Source organism: Dendrobates tinctorius, unplaced genomic scaffold (genome assembly GCF_039654945.1).
Source record: "Dendrobates tinctorius isolate UK_male_01 unplaced genomic scaffold, ASM3965494v1 ptg000023l, whole genome shotgun sequence".
Lineage (NCBI taxonomy): Eukaryota > Metazoa > Chordata > Amphibia > Anura > Dendrobatidae > Dendrobates > Dendrobates tinctorius.
This window is the reverse complement of record NW_027361691.1, coordinates 7,185,807-7,212,998: the sequence shown is the minus strand read 5'-3', so window position 1 is coordinate 7,212,998 and position 27,192 is coordinate 7,185,807. Positions and strand designations below refer to the sequence as shown.

The 27,192-nt window shown below is 44.3% G+C and overlaps 2 protein-coding genes across 5 annotated transcripts in view; one reads left to right on the top strand and one right to left on the bottom strand.

The window, feature by feature from the left end:
• TMEM126A (transmembrane protein 126A) overlaps positions 1-25,845 on the bottom strand; it is a 31,828-nt gene extending 5,983 nt beyond the window's left edge. The window contains exons 1-4 of the mRNA XM_073569206.1: positions 25,704-25,845; positions 15,798-15,919; positions 12,353-12,546; positions 5,343-5,457 (exon numbers count right to left, since the gene is read on the bottom strand). Coding sequence (XP_073425307.1) covers positions 5,343-5,457; positions 12,353-12,546; positions 15,798-15,877 — 389 coding nt within the window. The 5' untranslated portion in view covers positions 15,878-15,919; positions 25,704-25,845. The remainder of the gene's footprint in view (positions 1-5,342; positions 5,458-12,352; positions 12,547-15,797; positions 15,920-25,703) is intronic.
• Positions 25,846-26,002: 157 nt separating this feature from the next.
• DLG2 (discs large MAGUK scaffold protein 2) overlaps positions 26,003-27,192 on the top strand; it is a 1,750,933-nt gene continuing 1,749,743 nt past the window's right edge. For all 4 annotated transcript variants that reach the window (XR_012231010.1, XM_073569196.1, XM_073569195.1 and 1 more), the window contains exon 1: positions 26,003-26,488. Coding sequence is in view for 3 of the 4 variants with exons in the window: in XM_073569196.1 (XP_073425297.1) it covers positions 26,470-26,488 (19 nt within the window). In the remaining variant the exon portion in view is untranslated. The remainder of the gene's footprint in view (positions 26,489-27,192) is intronic.

Here is a 27,192-nt window from a genome sequence, read left to right as displayed (position 1 = left end):
ACAGGAGCGTCACTAAGAACACACTGACAACCCCAACTCACCACAGACACAGATTTCCAATCCAAAACTGGATTATGAGTTTGCAACCAAGGAAAACCCAGAACAATAGTATCATGCAGATTATGCAGCACCAAAAATTTTCTTGGTGGTCTGTGGCAAATCGCATTGTCACCTGGGTCCAAAACTGAGGTTTATTCTCCGCCAAAGGAGTAGCATCAATACCCCTCAAAGGAATAGGCGTCCGCAGCGGCGTCATGGAAAAACCACAACGTTTAGCAAAGTCCAAATCCATCAGATTCAACGCTGCTCCTGAATCCACAAAAGCCTTCGTGGAAAACGTGGCTAAGGAGCAGATCAGAGTAATTGCCAAAAGAAAACTGTATACTGCCCACAGCAAATGTGTGTGCAAAACGTTTCTCTCGTTTTGGGCAGACAGAAATAATATGAGAGGCATCTCCACAGAAAAAACACAGCTTATTACGCCTTCTAAACTCCCGACGTTGCACCCTAGACAAAACCCCATCACACTGCATAGGTTCAGACGTTTGTTCAAAAGGTGGCAGCGCCTCCCGTGTAGTTTTACGTTCACGTAAACGCCGATCAACTTGAATGGCTAATGACATAGAATCGTCAAGACCAGAGGGAACAGGAAATCCCACCATAACATCTTTTACGGTCTCTGATAAACCCTTCCGAAAGAGAGCTGCCAATGCACTATCATTCCATGTAGTAAGGACCGCCCACTTTCGGAATTTTTGACAGTATAACTCTGCAGAATCCTGACCCTGGTTTAATGCCAACAGGGTTCTCTCAGCTTGATCAACAGCATTAGGTTCATCATACAACAACCCCAAGGCTTGAAAAAATGCATCCACATTAGTCAGAATAGGATTTTCAGGTGTCAGAGAAAAAGCCCAATCCTGGGGATCGCTGTGCAGCAAAGAGATGACAATTTTAACCTGCTGCACAGAGCTCCCTGATGAGTTAGGCTTCAAGGCCAGAAATAATTTACAATTATTCTTAAAATTCAGAAATTTAGACCGATCCCCAGAAAACACATCAGGAGTAGGGATCTTAGGTTCAGCAGCATGTGACTGAATGAGGTAGGTGGAAATTCCCTGCATTTCAGCAGCCAGCTGCTCCACACGATCAGACAATCGCTTAATCTCCATTAGAAAAAAGAAAAAAAAAATCCTCCTACGGCCCCAGAGAAAAAAGAGGAAAAAAATATATAAAAAAAATTCTGACACTTTTTTTTTTTTAACAACTTTTTCCTGCTTTTGAGTACCCTAGAATCTGCGGTATGGCTGGTGATTCTGTTATGAATGGGTCACCGAGGAGAAAAAAAACCAAAACAAGCTAAGTCACAGAAAACCAGAGAGGTTGGTAACTATGCAGATTGCAGAACCCTGATCTTACCACACAACTAGCAGTAGCCATGGAGCATACCTACGATGTTCCTAGACGCCTCGTCACGGCCGGAGGACTAAATAAGCCTAAAGCAAGAAAAGGGAAAACTAACTGCCCCAGAGCAGACCCCAAAGGAATAGATAGCCCCCACACATGTATTGACGGTGAAACAAGATGAAGGCACAAACACAGGTAGGAAAATAGGCTGAGCAAATGATGGGGCCCAAACTAACTAGACAGGAAAGACATTGTCTGCAACCTGCAAAAAACCCTACAAAAATCATGTCCAACACTTCTGATAGCAAAATTAACCCTGAAGTCACTAGACTTCTCCCACTATATCAGCACTCTGAAATATTCTGAGACAGCAAAAATAGACCGAACTAGTAAGGGACAAAAAGCCAATTGGCAAAATACTGATAAGAGTGGAAATTCAGCACAGCCCCCAGCAGGGGCAGGCTGACCACACCAAAAAACTGAATAGACCAACAAAATCAAGTGTGAACATTAGCAGAAAAACCTAGCTTTAGATGACTGGAACAGAGCTGAAAACCAAGAGCTTACAAGCCAGAAGGAATCACTAGCAACTGAATAGGGCGTCGGCTGTCTTAAATCCAATCTGAGACTCCTGAGATCCAATCGTCATCCTCATTCTCAGGTGGCAGATCTCCACCGATCAAATCAGCCTTTCTACCTCCTGTTACCACCAGAGGGAGTCTGCAAAGAGAACTCACAACTGGTGAACCAGAGAATGAACTCACAACAGCTGCGGGTTGATTTTATTAGGCTAGCAAGGGGCCATGGATATTAGTCACCTCCCAGACTAAAAATATCAGCCCTCAGCCACCCCAGAAATGGTGCATCCTTTATATGTGCCAATTCTGGCGCTTAGCCTTGCTCTTCCTACTTGCCTGGTGCGATGGCAAAAGGGGGGTAATAGTATTGATGTCAGCTTTGTATTGGCAGCTTCCATCAAGCCCAGGGGTTAGTAATGGAGAGGCGTCTATAAGACACCCCCATTAGTAACGTAGTAAAATGTAGTAGACACAAAAAATAAAATCCTTTATTTTAAATATTCCTTGACCTTCTTTTTCCCCATTTATTACTGTATAAATAAACCACCATATTCCTCACCTGTCCACAGATAATCCCTATGCAATTCTGTCCCATGAAGAACTCCAGCTCTGCTACATCCGGGTAGTTTGTTGAGCGGTGGCATGATGTGACCGCTCAGCAAGATAGCCAGAACAGAGTACACTCCTGCAGTGTGTAGCACGGAAGTGAAAAAGGTCACCTCCCCAGCTGTCTGCTTTCCCTCAGCTGGTTAATAAAAATTAGGGGGACTCCATGACATCTTTTAAAGTATGAATGAATAATATATATATATATATATATATATATACACACACATATACTGTATATATATATATATATGTATGGTATATAAAATATAGAGTTTCCTATGAGATGGGTGTGGAAAAATTGCATTGTCCTTGACTTGTCATGGCGAGTCTCTGCCGATAAACGAAGACATTCACAACATGCTGAAATCTGATCTCGGCTGAGAAAATTTTTTCAGATGAGCACTAAATGATTGCATAATATTAGAGCGCAAAGCGTTTTTTTTTTTAGTTTTAGTGTGTGTTTGGTCAGGAAGAGGGGGATATTGGCCTGCACATGAACAATAAAAAAAAAAAAAAAATAGAATAAAAAAAAAAACAATTGCTCTTTTTTTGGCCACAGCACTTTCCCAGAAAATGCAATACAAAGCGATTAAACTACTGTATGAACCCTAAACTGGTACCAATAAAAAATACAGCTCGGCACGCAAACAAAAAGCCAACATACAGCTCTGGCAATGACAATATTTAAAAATGAAGGCCTCAGAAAATTGTGGTACTTTTTTTTTTTTTTTTAAAGAACAGAATTTTTTTAACCTCTAAAAGTATATAAAAATTTAGCATTTCAGTCATCCTACTGACCAGGAGAATCACGCTGCCTGCTCAATTATACCAAATAATGAAAGTCGTGAAAACAAAAACCTAAAAAACAATGGGGTGAATTGTGTTTTTTTTTTTTTTTCACACAGTTTTCAGCGCACTGTGTGGAAAATGGTGTCAGCAAAACCTACAACTTGTCCTAAAAAAAAAAAGCTCCCATCAACCACTTCCTCAGACTACAGATCCACTCTTCCCTTGGCGTCAAAGACCTCGCCATCTCCTGAATCTCCTAATCCCTTTCTAACTGCACATTTAGCGTCCTCCTCTCCCACACTACCTCCTCATCCTGCCCTCACTGTGCGTGTGCCTCAAGGCTCTGTCCTAGGACCCCTGCTCTTCTCCATCTATACTCTTGGCCTGGGACAACTCATAAAGTCCCATGGCTTCCAGTACCACCTGTATGCAGATGACTCTCAAATCTACTTCTCCGGCCCAGACGTCACCTCTCTGCTGTCCAGAATCCCTGAGCGTCTACCAGCCATATCTTCCTTCTCATCACACTTCCTAAAGCTCAATGTGGACAAAACTGAGTTCCTCATCTTTCCTCCATCTTGTGTATCTTCCGTACCTGATCTATCACAATGAATGACATCAAACTTTCTACAGTACTGGAAATTGGCTCCCTCGGAGTCACAACCCCCCCCCCCCCCCCCCCCCGAGTCTGCTCTGTCCTTCAAACAGCACATCCAAGCTCTTTCTACCTCCAACTCAAAAATATTTCCAGAATTTGTTCTTTCCTTGCCGCTGAATATACTAAAATATTAAGTGTGTTCCCTCATCATCTCCCGCCTCGTCTACTGCAACATACTCCTCTGTAGCCTCCCTGTTAACACTGTCGCTCCTCTCCAGTTCGTCCTTAACTGATGCCCAACTAACTCATCTCCCTCCTCAATACTTCACTCTACAAGTCTCTTCATTGGCTCCCGATTCCCTAATGTACCCAGTTCAAACTACTAACACTGACCTACAAAGACGTACATAATCTGTCTCGGCCGTATATCTCCAAACTTATCTCTTGAAAGCTTCCAACACGTAATCTCCGGGCCTCCCAAGACCTCCTCTTCTCCATACTTATTTGTTCCTCACCCAATCGCCTCCGAGACTTATCCTGAGTGTCCCTCATCCTCTGGAATTCTGCATTCCTACACGTCCAATTTTCCACCACATTCGGATCCTTCAGACAGAACTCGAAAACCCATCTTTTCTAGAAAGCTACAGCCTGCATGAACTCCACTACCACCTCACCACCACCGGAGCTGCTACAAGCCCTCAACCTACTGTCTCCTTCCCCCATTATCCTTTAGACTGTAAGCCCACAATGGTAGGGTCCTCTCCCCTCTGTACCTGTCTGTCACTATTTGCTCACTGTAATTTCTGTGTTTTGTATGTAACCTCCACCCTCATGTACAGCACCGTGGAATCAATGGTGCTCTAAAAATAAGTGATAGCACGTGAATGCATAAAAAAAATGCAGATCTCAGAAGAAAGGAAGGGGAAAAAAACCCTAAAAGAACAAATAAAAAAAAAATTGCCAGCTCAAGAAAGCATTAAAGGAAACGTAGGAGAAAGATTTCTTTATGGGAATAGGCACCTGATGTGCCCGATGCCGGTGCGATGAAACCGCTCTACCGTCTGGATGCAAGATTGCATCAATCACTTTACAGTCCGTGTACAAGAGGAGCCAGCGGTTGGGACTGAGCTACTGACCACCGGCGGTGGACTGATAAGTATGAAAAGAACAGCAGGGGGGCGCTATAGCTTATATTTAACAGTAATCACTAAACAGGCTCAATAAATCTGTTTTGCCTGATCTAATGAACACCAGGTGGCGCCACTTCGTATATCATGGGATACACACAACAACATAATTTGCTCTCTGAATACTGGAAAGCAAGACGAGATTACAGAGGTCAGCTTTGGCTAATTACTTACTTGAGAAAGTATGCTGTGCTGAGTAATGCAGCTAAGGATGCTGAACCCAGACCCCCGACAATGGCGCCGATGCAGGTACCCCGTATAGTGTTACATAGGGAACAGTTCATCTTACCTGTAGGGTGGAGTGAAAAAATAAACCTAAACATTAAAATGCATACTACTGAACCCCTAGGGGTGCGACCACACGTGATTACTGACCACTGTGCAGCCATAGGGGGTGCGCGGCATTTTAGCTGCAAGGACGTAATGTTCTTGTTCTAATATATAATTTGTACAGTAGTTGGACTTAACCCATTCGTGCCACCGCACCAAGCACTGGCTACGACTACCGTCGACACTGAACTGCTGCACAGGGACAATGCCCAGATCATCCGCAGCAAGTGTACGGTATATATCAGGGCCCCATGTTTGTACTCCAATTTGGCTCAGAGTACACTGCAATACAGAGGTATTACAGGGCAATAGATCAGTGGTCACATTTAATTCTAGGACTGCAGAAAAAAAACAAATGTAAAAATAAGTACATTAAAAAGAAAAATACCATCATTACATAAAAATATATATAAAATGTTATGTTTTGTTAAGGCCTTCATACATGTCATTTTACAGTCTGCTGAAGCAGCTGACGGGATTGTCTGACGGTCTAATGTGTATGGGGGGCCTCCAACTCTCCCCTAACAGATGATGTCGGGGAACACAAGTATCCGGCACGGTGGGATTTTACAACTTTCCTTTTGGACTCAGGGAAATAAGCTACCAACAGAGGGAGCACTCAGTCATCAAAAAAGTCAGTTCTTTAGTACTAAAAGTGAAACTCATATAGTCATTACACACAGAGTGATCTATTTCACGTGTTTATTTCTGTTAATGTTGATGATTATGGCTTACAGCCAATGAAAACCCAAAAGTCATTATCTCAGTAAGTTAGAATAATTAACAAAAAACCACCTGCAAAGGCTTCCTGAGCGTTTATTAAGGTCCCTTAGTATGTTTCTGTAGACTCCACAATCATGGGGAAGACTGCTGACCTGACAGATGTCCAGAAGGCAGTCACTGACACTCTCCACGAGGAGGGGAAGCCACAAAAGGCCATTAATAAAGAAGCCGGCTGTTCACAGAGTGCTGTGTCCAAGCATATTAATGGAAAGTTGAGTGGAAGGAAAAAGTGTGGTAGAAAAAGGTGCACAAGCAACTGGGATAACCGCAGCCTGGAAAGGATTGTTAAGGAAAGGCCATTCAAAAATTTGGGGGAGATTCATAAGGAGCGGACTGCTGCTGGAGTCATTTCTTCACACCACACACAGACGTATCCAGGACATGGGCTACAAGTGTCACATTCCTTGTGTCAGCCACTCATGACCAATAGACAACGCTAGAAGCGTCTTACCTGGGCCAAGGAGAAAAAGAATCGGACTGTTGTCAGTGGTCCAAGGTGTGGTTTTCAGATGAATGTAAATTTAGCATTTCATTTGGAAATCGCGGTCCCAGAGTCTGGAGGAAGAGTGGAGAGACCACAATCCAAGCTGCTGGAGGTCTAGTGTGAAGTCTCCACCATCAGTGATGGTTTGGGGAGCCATGTCATCTGCTGGTGTAGGTCCACTGTGTTTTATCAAGACCAAAGTCAGCGCAGCCGTCTACCAGGAAATCTAGAGCTCTTCATGCTTCCCTCTGCCGACAAGCTTTTTGGAGATGGAAATGTCATTCTCCAGCAGGACTTGGCACCTGTCCACACTGCCAAAAGTGCCAATACCTGGTGTACACACAACAGTATCACTGTGCTCGATTGGCAGCAAACTCGCCTGACCTTAACCCCATAGCGAATCTATGGAGTATTGTCAAGAGGAAGATGAGAGACACCAGACCCAACAATGCAGACGAGCTGAAGGCTGGTATCAAAGCAACCTGGGCTTCCATAACCCCTCAGCAATGCCACAGGCTGATCGCCTCCATGCCACGACGCATTGATGCAGTAATTAATGCAAAAGGAGCCCCGACCAAGTATTGAGTGCATTTACTGATCATACATTTCAGTAGGACAACATGTCGGATTTTAAAATAATTTTTCAAGCTGCGGTTATAAAGTATTCTAATTTACTGAGACAATGACTTTTGGGTTTTCATTGGCTGTAAGCCATAATCATCAACATTAACAGAAATAAACAGGTGAAATAGATCACTCTGTGTGTAATGACTCTATAGAATATAGGAGATTCACTTTTTGCATTGAACTGAGATAAATTAACTTTTGGATTATATTCTAATTTGCTGAGAAGCACTGTGTGTGTGTGTGTGTGTGTGTGTGTGTGTGTGTGTGTGTGTGTGTGTGTGTGTGTGTATATATATATATATATATATATATATATATATATATATATATATATATATATATATATATATATATATGAAAATCACAGCAGCACTTTATATGAGCCAATATATATGCAAACACTGAAGACATTGAATCTACAGTAAACTGTCTTATTACTCAGTAAGATGTACTTACAAAAATGAAGGTTCTTAGAGCATAAATTGGCCAATTCATGTGTGCCCATCAACCACGGCAATGTGACCTCCCTCTGATGGGTTCTAATCTACTAGCCGGGGAGAGATATGCTTGTCCATTTAACTGTAGACTGATAGCTCAAGAGAGGTATGTGCAGTAGGATAGGACTCATCGGACGGAGGTCATGGCTGAAAATGTTGGCACTCTTGAAATTGTTCCAGAAAATGAAGTATTTCTCCCAGAAAATCATTGCAGTTACACGTTTTGTTTTACACGTTTATTTCCTTTGTGTGTATTGAAACAACATAAAAAAACTGTGAAAAAAGGCAAATTGGACTCTTTAGGTTTGGACTCGCTGCCACTTCAGAACTCTTAAGTGCTTTGTTTCCATCTATTTCTGGGGGATTCTTGAAGTATGTTTGGGGTCATTGTCCTGCTGGAAGACTCATGACTTGGGCGCAAATCCAGCTGACACTGGGAACTACATTGCCACCCAAAATTCTTTGGTAATCTTCAGATTTCATGATGCCTTGCACACAGTCAAGGTACCCAGTGCCAGAGGCAACAAAAAAACACTAAACATCTTTGAACCTCCACCATATTTGACTGTAGGTACTGTGTTCATTTCTTTGTTATAACCTTGAGATTGTTGATGTTGTTCCAACAGTTTTGGTTCTCAAGTCCTCAGACAGTTCTCTTCCAGTGATAAGCGAACGTGCTCGGATAACGCTTTATCCAACCATCTGGGAGTGCTAGTTTATTACGTTCGAGTCCCTGCGGTTCCATGAATTGTGGCTGTTAGATAGCATGAACATGTGGGGATTGCCTGTTTGTTAGGGAATCCACACATATATTGAGGCTGTCTAAAAGCCAGAAAACATGCAGCTGCAGGGACTCGAACATAATATACAAGAACGCCCAAGATACTCTGGTAACACCCGAGCGCGCTCGGATAAGATGTTATCCGAGCACATTCACTCATCACTATTCTCTTCACCCTTTTCTGTTCTCCATGCTTAGTGTGGCACACACAGACACAATGCAATGCAAAGATTGAGTCAACTTCTCTCCTTTTTATCTGGTTTCAGGTGTGATTTTCATATTGCCCACACCTGTTACTTGCCACAGGTGAGTTGGAAGGAGCATCACATGCTTGAAAAAAAGTTGTTTACCCACAATTTTGGAAAGCTGCCAACAATTTATTGTGTCCGGCCTGTTCTAGCGGATTTGTGTGAAATTATGTCCAATTTGCCACTTTTCCCTCTTTTTTGTGTTGTTTCAATTCACACAAAAGAAAAACGTGTATACGTGATAATGTTCTGGGAGAAATACATCACATTATCAAACAATTACAAGGGTGCCAACACTTTGAGTCATGACTGTATATACTTTTTATAAATGGCATTTCATGTCTGGTACATGAGTTATCTAGATAGATAGATATAAAAAAGTTTGTGGTCTGTGTGTCATCCAATTTTTTTTTTCTATCATATAACTGCTTAAGGTTTGCAATGTTTCATATAGGAAACAGTGAAAAGGACTAGAACGCAACTCGGACGGTGTCAGTGTGCTATCTATTTTGTTTTTCATAGACCCATTCACTTGAATGGTTAAGTTTGGTCTGCAAGTCGCACCCAAAACATGAAGTCTTTATTTTGGTTTTAATGTAAACCATCTGTCATAAAAAACCTCTGATATGTGAATAGCAGAAATAAATAGCCCCATAGAACATAATGCGTCTGTGTGAAAAACACTGGCAACCTTAAAGGGGTTGTCCAGTCCTTTGCTAGAAGTTTGCAGGCTTCTGAATCCTCACAGTGTGCACAGCGCACGCTGTCAGCAGCAAGACCTGATATTCACATGAATGGCTAGTATGCGATTTGTCTGCTTCCGGCCACATATCTACAAATGTGCTAGGGCTCGCTCAATAGAAGTGAATTGATCAAGACTGTGCACGTCTAGTCGAAATGTGGCTAGGAGTATGCAAATCTCTTATGAGTGGTCACATGACCGCCTGCTCTCACCACAGACACCGGAGAATCATGAAAGTGTGTGGTGCTAATGCCGTGAGAATTCAGAAGTCTGCAGTCACATAGAGCGTCGCCTGCGGCCATATAGAGCGTCGTCTGCGGCCAAATAGAGCGTCGCCTGAGGCCACAAAGAGCTTCGCCTGCGGCCATATAGAGCGTCGTCTGCGGTCACATGTAGTGTCGTCTGCAGCAAGATAGAGTGTCGCCTGCGGCCACATAGAGCGTCGCCTGAGGCCACATAGAGCGTCGCCTGAGGCCACATAGAGCTTCGCCTGCGGCCATATAGAGCGTCGTCTGCGGTCACATGTAGTGTCGTCTGCAGCAAGATAGAGTGTCGCCTGCGGCCACATAGAGCGTCGCCTGAGGCCACATAGAGCGTCGCCTGAGGCCACATAGAGCTTCGCCTGCGGCCATATAGAGCGTCGTCTGCGGTCACATGTAGTGTCGTCTGCAGCAAGGTAGAGTGTCGCCTGCGGTCACATGTAGTGTCGTCTGCAGCAAGATAGAGTGTCGCCTGCGGCCACATAGAGCTTTGCCTGCGGTCACATACAGTGTCGTCTGCGGTCACATACAGTGTCGTCTGCAGTCACAGTGTCGTCTGCAGTCACATAGTGTCTGTTGTCTGCGGTCACATACAGTGTCGTCTGCAGTCACAGTGTCGTCTGCAGTCACAGTGTCGTCTGCAGTCACAGTGTCGTCTGCAGTCACAGTGTCGTCTGCAGTCACATAGTGTCTGTTGTCTGTGGTCACATACAGTGTCATCTGCAGTCACAGTGTCGTCTGCAGTCACAGTGTCGTCTGCAGTCACATAGTGTCTGTTGTCTGCGGTCACATACAGTGTCGTCTGCGGTCACATACAGTGTCATCTGCAGTCACATACAGTGTCATCTGCAGTCACATACAGTGTCATCTGCAGTCACATACAGTGTCATCTGCAGTCACATACAGTGTCATCTGCAGTCACATACAGTGTCATCTGCAGTCACATACAGTGTCATCTGCAGTCACATACAGTGTCGTCTGCGGTCACATAGTGTCTGTCGTCTGCGGTCACATAGTGTCTGTCGTCTGCGGTCACATACAGTGTCGTCTGCAGTCACAGTGTCGTCTGCAGTCACAGTGTCGTCTGCAGTCACAGTGTCGTCTGCAGTCACAGTGTCGTCTGCAGTCACAGTGTCGTCTGCAGTCACAGTGTCGTCTGCAGTCACAGTGTCGTCTGCAGTCACAGTGTCGTCTGCAGTCACAGTGTCGTCTGCAGTCACAGTGTCGTCTGCAGTCACAGTGTCTGTCGTCTGCGGTCACATACAGTGTCGTCTGCGGTCACATACAGTGTCATCTGCAGTCACATACAGTGTCGTCTGCAGTCACATAGTGTCTGTTGTCTGCGGTCACATACAGTGTCATCTGCGGTCACATACAGTGTCATCTGCGGTCACATACAGTGTCATCTGCAGTCACATAGTGTCTGTTGTCTGCGGTCACATACAGTGTCATCTGCGGTCACAGTGTCGTCTGCAGTCACAGTGTCTGTTGTCTGCGGTCACATACAGTGTCATCTGCGGTCACAGTGTCGTCTGCAGTCACATAGTGTCTGTTGTCTGCGGTCACATACAGTGTCATCTGCGGTCACAGTGTCGTCTGCAGTCACATAGTGTCTGTTGTCTGCGGTCACATACAGTGTCATCTGCGGTCACAGTGTCGTCTGCAGTCACATAGTGTCTGTTGTCTGCGGTCACATACAGTGTCATCTGCGGTCACAGTGTCGTCTGCAGTCACATAGTGTCTGTTGTCTGCAGTCACACACAGTGTCTGCAGACTTTTAACAAAAGACCGGACGACCCCTTTAAAGCCTCACTGAAGACCTCAGTTCTAATCTCTGTATTTTTTCCTGCATTTTATTAATTTTCGGCCCATATGTCTCTTTTTACTATCAATGTAACATCTGTTTTTCTGATATGTAAAAAATATATAAATGCATTTTCCAAGCGTCTCTTACCCATTAGACAGTAAAAAACGGTCAGCACCCGGGTGCCAATTATATACATGTCATATATTTGGTAACGCCATAGTAGAACTGACCCATGGAACAAAGTTCCTCTGCCCTTTTTACTGCAAAGTGAACATTATAAAAACAAATCCAAAGTGTAAAGGCAGAATTACTCTTTTATTTCCCAATTTCCGCCCATTTGGTATTTTTTCTCCCCCTTTTTCAGTACGTTATATGGTAAAATTAATTTAAACTGCAACAAAAAAAACAAAACAAAACAAGCCCTCATATAGCCAAGGGAGAAAAAACGAGAGCAGGTCACTTTTCTGCAAAGTGAGTTTGCACTCATCTACTTTGCTGCCGCTGCCTGCAAATTTCGACAGAAAACCTGTCAAGTATCCACATGCATCTCCGCAGCAGAAAAAGTCCAAATTCCGAGCTGTGACGCCCCCGGTATACAGTCATATATGTGATAAATATTCCTTACCAGACATGATGGCATTGGGTATAGCAAGCTGATATAAGAATGTGGTCTGGAACAGGGGCAAGCTGGTGACGATGAATGAGGACACGAGGAAGCCACGTCTGACCTTCATGGTTTGTCTGAATATCTGGCTACTCAAAAATCCAGAAGTCGCGGCACTTAACCCGACCAGCAAGCTTCCATACTTGAAATATTTCCTATGAGACAAAAAAAAAGAAAAAACCTACATTTCACAAAGGGAAACTTTAATAGACAATATAAATATTAATATATCAATTCTGGTGGAATCAATGACATTGCCGACGTGATGACAGCTGCTCACTTCCCTTCATTATTGACACCGCTGGAACGGCACCGACACGCGTCGGGAGGTGATGATAAGCCAGACATTTAATTCAAGAAGGTATTGTTTTAGTAGTGGACAATCCCTTTAATATTTGTGTTTCCTTTGTAACTTGTATTGAACTATAAGTATAACCTCTATAATCCATATAAGTATTTTCTGCACTGTTCATGCTGACTACCTTTGGGCAATCCCTGTTCATTTTTATTATGAGAGTTTTTTTAATGCATGTTTAAATAAAAGTTCTATACTTTAAGCACAATTAAGGCACGTGTCTATTCTTTAACCTGGGACTGAGGATCTCGGGTAGTGTGGTATATTGTCTAGCTTGAAGAGTTATACACATTATTTGTTGAAACATGTATTTAATAAAATCTGTCTTGGTCAAAAGAAGATGAACCGCCAGCTCACTGAGAGGTCAGATTACGTCAGAGGGAAGGAACAAAATCACAGGACAGACAGAGGAAGGACACAGATTATGCTGCTGCTTCTAGTGTATATATCACCCCAGAGCTGGATTCACAGCTATGCTGCTCAATAATGTCCTCCATGTGTATGCTTACTTTCACAGCTTCACTGTTCAATACTACAATATAATATCATCCATGCAGCTTCTGTAGATGTGCTACAGAGAGACAAGAGAACAGTTATCCATCTGGTCTGTGTGTGCTGTCTGTCTATGGGTAGCATATTACATCTACCTATTGAAGGCTGCAGGAAGGGAAGGGGCAAAGTCACAGAACTGACAGAGGAAAATACAGATTGTATTCTGGCTGTTAGTGTTAATCTCACCCTGGAGCTGGATTCACACTTATACTGCTCAGTACTGCTATAATGTCCTCAATGCTTCTTCTGTACATGTGCTACATAGAGACAGGAGAGCAGTGATCCCTCTTGTCTGTCTGTGCTGTGTATGAGAAGCAGATTACATCTGCCTACTGAAATCTGTAGGAAAGGAAAGAGCAAAGTCACAGAACAGATAGAGAGAAACACAGATTGTGCTGCTGCTTCAAGTGTTAATCTCATCCCATAGCTGGATTCACAGTTACACCTCTCATTGCTACAATATTTAGTTCTCCAAGCTTTGACTTCTTAGTGTTTTACATCACACCAGTGCTTATTTTACAGTTTTGTGATGAACACTGGGGGGGGAGTAAGGAGGGAGGCAGCAATCTAGAGTCAGAGTGTGTGGCCGCAGCTAAATGCGAGCCACAGGAGAGCAGGACCTGAGACACGTGACCACTGGGGGGAGTGGCCGGAGGTGGAGCTATCTCCCGTACGGGAGAGAAATTTAAAGCGGGAGCTGGCGGACAAGCAGAGATCAGTAACCGGAGGGTAACACAGGAGCCTAGGGATGAGATAGAAGGATGGTGCACTTCAAGCCGAAGTCAGAAACCGGACAGGAACGCGGTAACCATGGGCATAGACAGGAGGGAATTCAGAGAACTGAGCCAAAGGTCAGAACCGGACATATAACAGCAGTACAGAATCACCAAGCAGACACAGAACAAGCACAAAGAGGAACAAACGGTATACACCAGCGTCACTGGGTCAGCTGCTCAGCTGAGAACGGAAGTATGACTGACACAGAGCCCAGCACCAGAGCGAGTACAAATAGCCCTCCCCAAACCAAAGGGAGGCCATGCAGAGTTAACTCCAACAAACCCAGGACGGAGAAGGAAATCCCATCCTGAGCCATGACAAGTTTCAATGCTCAGTTCTGCAATATAATATCCTCCTTGCTGCTGTAGCTTCTAAACATGTGTTACACAGAGACAGGAGAGCAGTGATCCCTCTTTTCTGTTTGTGCTGTGTATGGAGATTTGATTATATTTGCCTAGTGAATTCTGCAGAGAGGGAAGGAACAAAGTTACAGCACAAACAGAGGGAAATACAGATTGTGCTGCTGCTTGTAATGATGCTCTCACCCTGAAGCTGAATTCACAGCCACACTGCTCAGTATTGCAGTATAATGTCCTCCAAGCTGCTGCTTTTGAATATGTTTTACATGGAGACAGGAGACCAGGAATCCCTCATGTTTTTGTGTGCTATGTATGGGAGGCATTATAGTAGCTAATGTCGACAAAACAACTGAAAATTTACAGAGCCTGCACAGGGGAAAATGGTGCAAAATGCAGGATTCAAGTCATATAATGGCCAGAAATAGTTTCATTCATCATGTACACACACAATACAGCTTATTATGGAAAGTCACAGGTATAGTTTCATTTATTTAGCAATACTTGAATTCACTTTTGTGTTTCATGTGGATAATGCTAATTCCCAGAGTAAACCTCGGCTACTTTATCATATACTTTGTTTTCATGCCTCCCCATTTAGGATCTTCTGTTCTCAACATGCTTTTGACTTCTGTTCCACATATACACCACGAAAAGCTCCAGACATGAACGTTAATGGTCTAAAGGTACATCAGAAAACCATAGAGTCCTAAAAAAAAATAAAACACGTACACCAAGCAGTAAACTTGTTTTTGTTTTTACATTTACCAGTTAAATCAAGGATAAAAAGACAGTCTACCGTAATTTAGCCCCGAGGACCCATTTAGAATGTATGTTGGGGGCTTTTCTTACACACTCAACACACATGACCTTGAGCTCGATGATTGGCTGCAGTGCTGTCAATGTCACGTCAGTGCTGCAGACAATTACAGACACCAGGAGCAGCGGCGGAGACTCAGGGCCCTGGGAGGGCGACCAAACCACAGATTTTTTTTTAATAAACTGCAGGGGGTTTGTAAAAACAGAAAAACCTTTTAACAACTTCGGCGCCCAAGGAGGGAAGCGCCTGTATTGTAGGTCATCAGCGGTCATGGCAGTCATGAGCCTGGCACAGGTCAGTGTGACACTGATATGCAACATTACAAACGCGATCACGTGACCGCAGCTTCAAATGCTGTGTTCTTCAATAAAAATATTGTTTTTTTTGTGAACTAAGACACTCATATTTATGATGGTGAAGAATGCATGAGCAAAAGAGGCAGAGCTCGTCGAGGACTGCGTATGCTAAACTGACCGGCCGCCATAGAAAAAAAACAGTTCTAAAGAGGCTTTGTGTCGAGTAGTAACGTGGCTCCATGACACTCACTGGTCGACTGCAGGGAGTTCACGGAATCTCACGTTTAGGAACTTTGCAAACTCGCTCTGCGGACTCTCTGGATGCCCCATCGTGGATCGATTATGTCCAAATGACTCTCATGTGCTGGAAACCTGTAACATACAAGATAAGAGATGACATAACATAGTGCAGACCAATAGTGGCCAACCGGTGTGTTGCTGGCTGCTGAGAAATTACAATTCCGAAAGCCCTGGCAGCACTCGTTGGGGACCACAGTGTTTCATATGGTTAAACGGGGGTGGTTGGAGCTTACCATGATTTTAAGATTAGATTCCATGGGAGGCAAAAACTGGTGGGTGCCATGTCTCCAGCTGGTGCAGCACAGCAACAATAGAAGGAAAAAAGAGGGAGAGGGGCGCTTCCAGCAGCTGGAAGAAGTGTCGCTCTCCCTCTTTTCACCTTCTCATGTGACTGACTTGTTAAAGAGAGGTCTGAAGTCACCAGAATAACTCCTGAAATCCGGCCACGCTCGGTAAAGCTTGATTTAGCTTTACCTGCACACAGTGTATGCGCTGGGAAGCAGTGGCTCAAAGCTTAGCTGCGGGACTCTAATTCCTGGCTTTCACACGCAAAGATGGATATTGCCGGATAGCACTGGTATAAACAAGCTCTTTTGCAATTTACTGCTTATTAAAATTTGCAGTCTTTCTTGAGATATTACATATTTTCTTGTGTTTACAGCTTGTCGCCTAGGAAACCGGCCACCTTTTAAGTGCTGCACTGAATCTGCACGCGATTAGGAGGTAACAGCACTCTCCAGTGATCCCCGCCAGCTTAAAAACAGCGCTTACGGCACAGCGGAGATCGCTGCTGTTTAACCCTTCACGTCCCGCTGTCACTCTCTAACAGGGCTAATAAATAGCTGTAACCTGTGCGGACCTCTGTCCAGCTGCCCATCGCCCACACTCCCCGTCACCACCGTCTCCTTACTCTTATGACGCCCCGACACAGGTAACCATTTGGAAGTATATAGCACAATGAAACAACTGCAGGTTGAAGCAGATACAATAATCAAAAAGCGCGTTCTATATATAAAGGCCGAGAGCATGATAGAGTTTAAACTCTCCCAAAATGCTAATAATAAAGTAGCCAAAGTGGAGGACTCCAACAATACCAGAAACAAAGGAGTAACAAAAAAAAAAACACTAAATAATAAAATACAAACAATATCCTTTATTACTGAATCAGACAAAATACGAACAAAACATATTGCAGAAATCAGTAAGGGAAAGGAGGAAACATACAGGTACACTCAGGGAAGGCTGCAGGTCCAAAATAGGACTTGGGAAGCAAAAAAAAAAAAAAAAATAGGCAGTCACATTCAGGTGCTCAAAACAGTGCTGAAATCGTGTCACTGATAGCGATCATGTAGAATTATGCATTGCACATATGTGCTGCCCAAACATGTACTGCTGCAATGAAGTAAACGCTTACCCATCACTCATCCGGACCTGGAGCAGCCTTCCCGCGGCTTCTGACTATGCACTATTTATAGGAATATACTGCGCCGATAACTGTGGCGCATGCACCCTGGACTCCACATGCATAGTATCGCTTGCTCCGCTGCCGTCAGCACCCAGTGCGCATGCGGGTGACGTAGCACCCGATGACGTCAATAACCATGCGCACTGCATGTGTGATAGACGACCGCCGGAGAAGCAAAGTGTCAGGCAAGTCTCCTTCTTGTACATATTATAATTTTTAATTATAATGACACCTGTAATATTCATTACACTAATAGCATACCTGGCTCTGCAGTATTTCGTTGCACTGATAACGGTGCCATTATATGGGCTATGACATTGTTTTGGGACCAAGTATGATGGCCGCAGTCCATCTGTTCTGCAACAAAATGGCTGCTGATAGCGCGCACGCGCACTGAGACTTGTCCAACACTTTGCTTCTCCGGCGGTCGTCTATTACACACGCAGTGCGCATGTTTATTGACGTCATCGGGTGCTAAGTCACTGGGTGCTAACGGCGCGGAGCAGGCGATACTATGTGTGTAGAGTCCTGGGCGCATGCGCCACAATAATCGGTACTGTATAGTCCTATAAATAGTGCATAGAGACTCATCACTCCCCCCTTTGATAAAGTGAGCACACAAAACGCGCGTCAGGGGCCGCGGGGAGGCTGCTCCAGGTCTGGACTCACAGTTTGGGCAGCACATATGTGCAATGCATAATTCTATATGATCGCTATCAGTGACACGATTTCCGCACTGTTTTGATCACCTGAATGTGACTATTTTTTTCTGCTTGCCCAAGTCCTATTTTGGACCTGCAACCTTCCCTGAATGTACCTGTATGTTTCCTCCTTTGGCCTGATTCACACTTCAGTTTTCTGGCATCAGTCCAAATCCGTCAAAGTGTTAAAAAAAAAACGGATCCGGTGCAGATTGTAAAAAACGGATGCATCGGATCCGTTTTTTTGACGGATCCGTCAAAGCAGCATTTGGTGGAATTTTAAAGGGACAGGATTTTAGAGAGAGAGAGCGCTCTTTTTCAGTGCCAGAACAGCTTTTAGGGTTAAATTAAATGAAGAGAAATTGTTCTGGGCATGCTCAGTTTGAAAAAACGGAATCCGCTGATGGATTCCATCATTTGATGGACTATGATGGATCCGTCGCCCATAAGCATCCATTCTAGCAGACGTCGGACAGCGACAGATCCGTCACTGTCAGACTTTTCGACGGAGACAAAAACCGTTCCTATGAACGTTGTTTCTGGCCGATGGACACCTATTTTCCGACGGACGAAACGGATGGCGATCCGTCACAATTCGTCGCTAATACAAGTCTGTAGGAAAAAAATGGATCCGCCAGGCAAATCCATTTTCTGCCAACGACGGATTTTTTTTTTTTTTACATTCGTTTATTAAACACCAGAGTACAAAGAATGCACATCATACACAATGAGTTGTGATAACAGAATACAAAGAAATTGCACACTCTTACAAATAAACAAGGTAATGTGAACATTTCCATCCGAACATTTAAAGGATAACTGTTTATGTGTTTCCCCATACATATATCACTTTAATTTAAATTTCACAAACCTTGTCATGTAATAGTAAGAGCTAACTAGAACTCCTAAACTACATCTACCACTATCTCAACTAACATCTACTATTTCCGCAGCCTAGATCACGTTGTGTCGTGCGTGATGTCTCAGTTTTGTAGAGTAAAGGGCATGTCACACTAAGCTATATCGCTAGCAATATCGCTATAACTATTGACGTTATAGCGATATTGCTAGCGATATCGCTGTGTCTGATACTTACCTACGACCGGCTCCCCCGCTGGTTATCGCTGATCGCGCGATAACGTCCAGGACCGTTTCTCGTCGGGCGCTTCCTGCTGTGACGACGAGCGACGCGTGGAGCCGGGCGGGAAGACGCAGGATCGCCTGGTGTGACAGGTAAGTAGCGACCCCCGTCCCCAGCGATGTCGCTAGTGAGATCTGCCTGTGTGGCAGCTCACTAGTGACCACCTAGCGATGTACCAGCGATCCTGACCGCATCATATCGCTGGTCGGGATCGCTGGTACATCGCTAAGTGTGACAGTACCTTAAGGCGAGAGGAATTCCACCTCTCCCAGATCTTTTCAAATTTCCCCAGGCATCCCCTATTGATATAATGTGCGCTCATATGGAACAACCGAATTCACCAACTCGATTCAAAATCTAAGGGAAGGATCTGAGCCCCCCATCCACCTCAGTGCCAGCACTTTCCGCGCCATAAACAGCGTCTCGCGCAGGAAGACCCCAGCATATCGATCCCAAATCTCCTCCTCCCATACCCCAAACAAGCAAATCAATGGCTCTAGAGGGACAGGGGCCTGCATCAAGGACGTCAGTAGTGTGGTGACCTCTTTCCAGTAGTGTAAGATAATGGGACATTGCCACACCATATGGATAAAATCAGCATCTGGCGAGTGACATCGCATACACTCTGACGATTGAAGCCGACCCATCCTAAAAAGTCGCAACGGAGTCAAATATGATTGATTTATTATATACATTTGTATCATTCTGTTATTGATAGATGGTGATACTCCAATCGGAGACTCCAGAATCTCCTCCCACTCCTGCGCATCAGGGATGAGACTTTCCCACCTCATCTAATAGAGCCTATGGACGATTCTGCCCCTACTGACAGCATATATGTGTACAAGGAGGATATGAGACACTGGGGACCCTGCGAGTTAAGAATTCCTATCAGAGGTAAAGACGAAATAGTGCGGTCCACACCCCCATCCCTCATGTGTGACTGAAGAGCCGATCTCAGCTGCAGATAGCGAAAAAATTGAGATCTCGGAATATCATGCGCGGCTTGTAACCGTTCAAAAGACTTTAAGGTCCCCTGGTCATACAAGTCTCCCACTGAAGAAACGCCACACTGAGCCCAAAAAACAGCGGACGGGTGATTCAGTAACTCCGAAAAATAGTTATTACTCCACAGGGGCATTTCAGCTACAACATCTTTAAACCCAATTACCTTCTTGATTTGCCTCCATATTAATCGTGCCAGCCGGAGCAGGGGCAGCAGACGTGGAGCATTAGTTTTTTCCAACTCAAGGAAACCTAATGGGCAATCCGCTTGTGCAGCGTGGAGTAGGTGGCTTTCAGAATTAGGGAGACAATTACCCGGCATCCAATTATTTAAAGCTTTAGCCTGCCCAGCTAAGTAGTACAGGAAAAAAACTGGCAGCGCCGCCCCACCTCCCTTCTTTGGTCTTTGTAAAGTGGACAATTTAAGTTTGGGCCTAGTTTTCCCCCCAAATAAAGGACGTGACCAGAGAATTAAGATTAACAAAAAAGGACTTGGGCACCGCTACCGCACTGTGCTGGAGCAAATAGCCAAATTTAGGGTGTAATATCATTTTAATCAGATTAATGCGCCCAGCCACAGATAATGGGAGCCTACTGCAAGACGCAAATTTAGCTTTTAGTTCCAGCAGTGGGTGGACATTAAGTTGTAGATCAAGTGTACTATTATTAGAGATGTGGATGCCCAAATATTTAAAACTAGATACAATAGGCAGCGAGGAGAGAGCCTCCAGCTGGGGCATCGGGGCATGGGAAAGGGGTAACAGGGCAGATTTTTCCCAATTTATATGTAAACCTGAATATTTACTAAATTTATCTATAAGGGATATCACCTGCGGCAAAGTTTCTTCCACATTATTCAAGAATATCACCATGTCATCGGCATATAGGCCAATGGTGTCTACCCGACCTGCTATATCTATACCTCGGATATTGGGGAAGGACCTTATACGTATTGCTAGTGCCTCAATCACAAGGGCGAAGAGAGCCGGGGAAAGAGGGCAACCCTGGCGGGTACCCCTATGCAACATGAAAGATTCAGATATAGAATTATTTATTATAATACAGGCCTTAGGTTTCATGTATAATATTTTGATCCATGTAATAAATTGATTGCCAAAGCCATACCTCTGCAAACATGCGGAAAGGAAAGGCCATTCAAGAGAGTCAAAAGCCTTGGTAGCATCTAACGATGCCAGTGCCCATCTGTTGTCTGGTACCAAGCTATATTGGACTATTGACTGGACTCTTCTGATGTTAATGGAAGTGCTTTTACCCGGCATAAAGCACGTTTGATCTGGATGTAGGAGATTCAATATAATGGAATTCAGCCTAGTAGCTAGAATCTTGGTAAAAATTTTATAGTCCACATTCACTAATAAAATGGGACGATAGGATCCACATTCTAAAGGGTCCTTCCCCTCTTTCCAAAGCACTATGATATTAGCCCCGTAAAAGGACTCAGGCATAAAATTCCCCTCCCATATTCCCCGATAGACCTTTACTAGGAGTGGCGTCAATATATCCAGGTACTTCCTATATAATTCAATAGGTAACCCATCTGGTCCAGGGGCCTTCCCAGAAGCCATATCTGTCATAGCGTTATCTATCTCCTCTGGAGTAAACTCAGCGTCCATAAGGGCCCGCTGCTCAGGATCTAATGTGGGAAATTATATATCTGACAAATAGTCTAAGCACCCTAAAGTATCAAAGTCACTTTTAGATTTATATAGTGACCTATAATAATCCCGAAAACATCCGAGAATATCCTCGGCCGAAGACACCAGTGTACCGTCTACCTTGCGAATTTGCAAATTCATATTAGAGGTGTTATGTTGGCGCACCAGGTAGGCCAAAAATTTGCCCGTTTGGTTCCCCAATTCAAAATAGGATTGACGAGTAAATAACAATTTACGCTTAGATTTAGTCTCCACGTGCTGAGTATATAACCTCTGGGCAGCCAGCCACTCACTCCTGTTCCCGCTGGTCTGGCTAGATATATATGCTGCCTCCGCGTCTTTCAGTTGTTGCTCCACCTCGTCATCTTTCCCTGCGGTAACCCGCTTAATATAAGAGATCGTGGAGGACAAACAGCCCCTCAGGTATGCCTTAAGGGCATCCCAGAATAAATTAATATCCTGGGGTTCCGGGTGGGACGCGATGAAGCAATTCAACTGATCGATCGCTCTGTCCGGAGATCCCATCTGTTTTAACCAGAATGGATTTAACTTCCAAGCTATCCCACTGTTTACTTGCCCATATTTGAGTTTAAGGACGACCGGGCTATGGTCTGAGATCCCTCTACTGCCATGTTCTATATCAGCCACCCACATTGCTAGACCGCCAGAACCGAATATATAGTCTATGCGTCATAGACAGCGTTTGGTGGATGAGTGACAAGTGTACTCCCTTAACTCAGGGTGACGCATCCTCCACAAATCCAGCCACCCGCCACCCTCCATAAATGATGACAACGGGGTTGTAGTCGTTGGGGAGGATCCCCCGGTCGCCACATCATCCAGCCTCAATTTATCCAGGCGGTTGTTCATAACCATATTAAAAATCGCCCATACAAATAACATCTGCATCTGGGTAGTTAAGGGCAAAACTCATTGCTTTCTGCAAGATGGATATACGAGCCGGAGGGGGGGGTTATAAATACATAGGACTACATATTTCCTGGTGTTCACCTATGCGTGGACAAAAACGACCCTCAGGGTCCCTCCGAGTTTCCCCCACCTCCCATCTGACGTCTTTATGCACCAACAGAGAGACCCCTCTGGAATAGCTGGTGTGGAATGTATAAGCAGACCATTGTACCCAGGGCTTCTGCACGCACCGTACCGTATCCCTAGACAGGTGCGTCTCCACCAAGGCCACAATGTGAGGGCGATAATGTCTGACCTGTGAGAAGATCTTGATCTTTTTTCGAGGTGTTTTTATTCCCCTCACGTTCCATGTCATACATATTAACTCCGACCCCATACTTTGCTACTCTGAAAATGGTGCATGGTATTACCCGGGCAAAATTTAGAGACATCATCTGTAGACTGAAATTGTTGTCGACTGCGGTTACAACCCAAGAAAAAATACCAAAAACCTCTATGGAAAAAAACAAAGTAAATAAACAACGAACATCATGGGAGTAGAGTCCTGTACTCCCATCACGGAACAAACAAGGGGATACCATCACTGAGCCCAGTGTCCGGTATTGTTGGTATCTTGGACGCTTCCGAGTGTAGCTCCAATCAGCCGATTAACAGAAAAATACCAACTGACAATAGATGCATTAGGATTCCTTTTCGGCAGACCCTCCATGGGATCGCAGCCACTCCGCCGCCTCCGCCGGATCTGTAAAAAACGAAGTAGAACCCCCGTGGTCCACCCGGAGCCGGGCCGGGTAAATCATTGAGTACACGACACTCCTCTCCCGCAGACGTCTTTTGACCTCCGTAAAATGCGCCCGTTGTTTCTGGAGTTCCGCAGAGAAATCCGGGAAGATCGAGATCGTGGCATTGTTGAAGTTGATAGGGCTCTTTTGCCGTGCCAGTCGTAAAACCACGTCTCTATCCCTGCAGTTGAGAATGCGCGCCAGAAAAGGTCTAGGCGGGGCTCCTGGAGGGAGAGGCCTAGTAGGGACTCTGTGGGCCCTCTCCACCGCAAAAATCGAGGAGAATTCGTCACCCAAAGTGGTTTTAAGCCAATCTTCTAGGAATTGCTCCGGATGTTGTCCCTCCGATCGCTCCGGCAGGCCAATAATTTGGATGTTATTTCGACGCATCCTATTTTCCAGGTCATCTGCCCCTTGCCTCCACGCACTCGTGGAACCCAGCCACTCTCGTTAGTTTAGCCTCCATGGGTGTGATGGTGTCCTCCACCTGGGACACCCGCGTCTCCACCTCTGTAATGCGGCCCTTCATGGCTTGCATATCTTGACGGAGGTGTCCCACTTCATTATATACGTCCTCTATCTTCCCAGTCAGAGACGTCCTGGTCAAGGAGATGGCCTGCATGAGTTGTTCAGACGCCTGCTTAAGGGTTAATTCCCCCTGCTCACACTCCTCTCCACCTTCAGGGGGGCGGCTCTTATGCTGAACTTGTGTGGGGTTATTTTTTGTAGATCTAGAGCCTTCAGCATGGTCTATCCTGGCATATTCCTTTAGCTTTTCTGCAGCCGTTCCGGACCCTTTGGAACGACTTTTTAAAGGCAATAGGGCACAGTCGGATGGCAGAGACCGTGCACTTTGGGGTCTCCAAATTAATGTGGCAGACAGGGTATTATGCACAGAGGGTGATTGCAGGGACCCAGGCACAGCACAGACCCGCAGCGTCTCACAAGGAGGCAATGTTCAGCCCCAGGCGGCAAGCAAGGGCCCCCACAGCCCAGGGAGCGACTCTCACAGGGGCCACAGCCAGGGAGGGATCCAGGCCCCAATAGTTATGGCGCAGGGCAGGCAATATGGTAAGGAGGGGGACGCGGGGCCCAATTTTTCAGGGCTCACACCGCTTGTCCCTCACAAATAGTTACATTTTCAGCTCACCGTCCTGCTCCCTCAGCGCTGCAGCGATGAAGCTCGGCGCCGCGTCTCTCTTCAGCAGAGCGTGCGCCTCCAAGATGGCCGCCGCTCCCTGCAGGCCCCGCCAGCCGCCCAGGTTTCCAAAGCCACCAGCTCCCAAAAGTCCAGCCCCGCTCTCCCGCGGGGGTCCAGGAGCCACCCCGAGTCCTGAGGGGTCAGAAAATGGGTAGGTGTGCTGCGAAGTCAAGAGTCTGCTGACCGGATTTTTATCAGGATGGCAGGAGCTTCCACCACGTGCGTCCTACTCCGTCGCTGCCATAGCCACGCCCCGCTAACGACGGATTTTGACTCACACCAGTATCCAAGTAGTATCATTTCTCCTTGCGGAGAATGACATGCTAAGCATGTCGAGATGAGGAGACTTAAAGCTGGGAAATATGCTGATTATGCAAATTGTCTCTTCAGAGAGGAAGAGGGCTAGAACTCTAGCGCCACCTATTGGAAGTAGCAATCCTAAAGGTCAATGTCGACCCTTTAATGAGCCTAGTTACATGACTTAGGATAAAAGCCAAGCCAGAATCTCCATTTGCAGACACTGTGTTTCAGGGTACTGCCCCTCGTCAGTGCAAAGTGTGAGAGAAAACTGAAGTGTGAAACAGGCCTTTTTCCCTTACTGATTTCTGCAATATGTCTCATTTGGATTTTGTTCGTCTTTTACCTGCAGGTTCAGGTCCACTAGAAGGACTAAAAAAATGGTGTAAAAATAGTCAAAATTAAAAAAAAAATAAATAAATAAAAATATATATATATATATATATAATTACTTCCAATCCCAAAATGATAATAAAGAAAATCCCATCTATCAAAAATGAAAATGAATTAGCTCACAGTGTAAACACCAAGAAATATGAGCATTTGATTGCCAGAAGCCATGTGGATGTAACAAGGGCAAGTAATACACAGGAGACATCCACATCTCCCCTCTATGCTTCTCCCCCACACCGGTGGCCAGAAACCCCTCCGTCCTCACCTGCACGGCGACCCGAACGTAACCCTCCTCCGCTCTTCACCTTCACCCCCGTGCCTGCATGGGCGCAGCCATCTTGGCCGTCACGTGACGAGGCGGCGGAGTCATGTGACCACGCAGACGCCTGGACCAACCTCAGCTGCAGCCCGGGCTCCGGTGTGAGAGTGCACCTGACATGACCTGGGGTGGGAGATGTCAGGAGGGGGATCAGCAGCGCCCCCTGCAGCCATGTGTCGTCCTGCCCACCCGCCTGGCAGCTGGGATGGCCTCCCCTGCCTCCTAAAGAGGCTGTCTCTGCCTTGCTACCCAAGACCCCTGTAACAAGTCCCCCCTTCAGCAGCTGGCGGGAGGATGAGCTGCTGCCGGTGACTGGCACCTCTGGGAGAGACCCGTACAGCAGTGAGGGCAGGGGCTGCCTGCTGGTGGGGGCACCTTCTCTCTGGGGCAGCCCACCAGGGAAAACTCACTTTTACCACAGCCCAGATCCCATTATGCATTGGTTTTTTTTTACTATACATATATATATATTTTTTAGTAAAATTAAAATGACCTCTGATTGGGGTTTCATTTAATATTTCATTTAATCTTCTTTATTTTTTCATTGCATTTTAATTGCAAAACTAGGATATATTTTTATTCTTCTGGGCTGAAAGGATTTGAAACAAATTGATATATTTTATTACATCTGCCATAATTTTTAGCTTCGACTTCTGCTCCTGCTTGTGGGGACTTCACTTTTTTTAATTTTTAAATATATCAGCCAGGGAGAATGCCAGTGAAGAAGAAAGGTGGGATTATTATTATTATTATTATTATTATTATTACTACATTATATTATTATTGTTGTTATTATTATTATTATTACTACATTATATTATTATTATTATGACTATTGTTTAGTCATTATTATTATTACCACATTAATTATGTATTATTATTATTATGACATTATTGTTTAGTCATTATTATTATTAATATTTATTATTATTACTACATTAATTATTATTATTATTATCATCACATTATTGTTTAGTCATTATTATTATTAATATTTATTATTATTACTACATTATATTATAATTATTATTATCACATTATTGTTTAGTCATTATTATTATTATTTATTTATTATTATTACATTATTATTATTATGACATTAATTATGATCATTTTATTATTACTATTAATATTGTATTATTTTATTAGAATGTTAATTTTGAAATTGTATTATTGACACACAATTATAATAATAAAATATAATATAATAAAAATTGTATGTCCTAATATTACTATTCTATATTAATCATAATTTCAACTATATATTCTACAATGTTCAGGTTTCAAATGATCATTTCAAAGTTCACATCTATTACAGTAGTATTATAATTATATAGTGTACATACTACTAGTATTATATTAAACATTAATATATTCTATATTTTTTAATTAAATACTAATCTATATTAATATTTAACAACATCATTTCAATGTA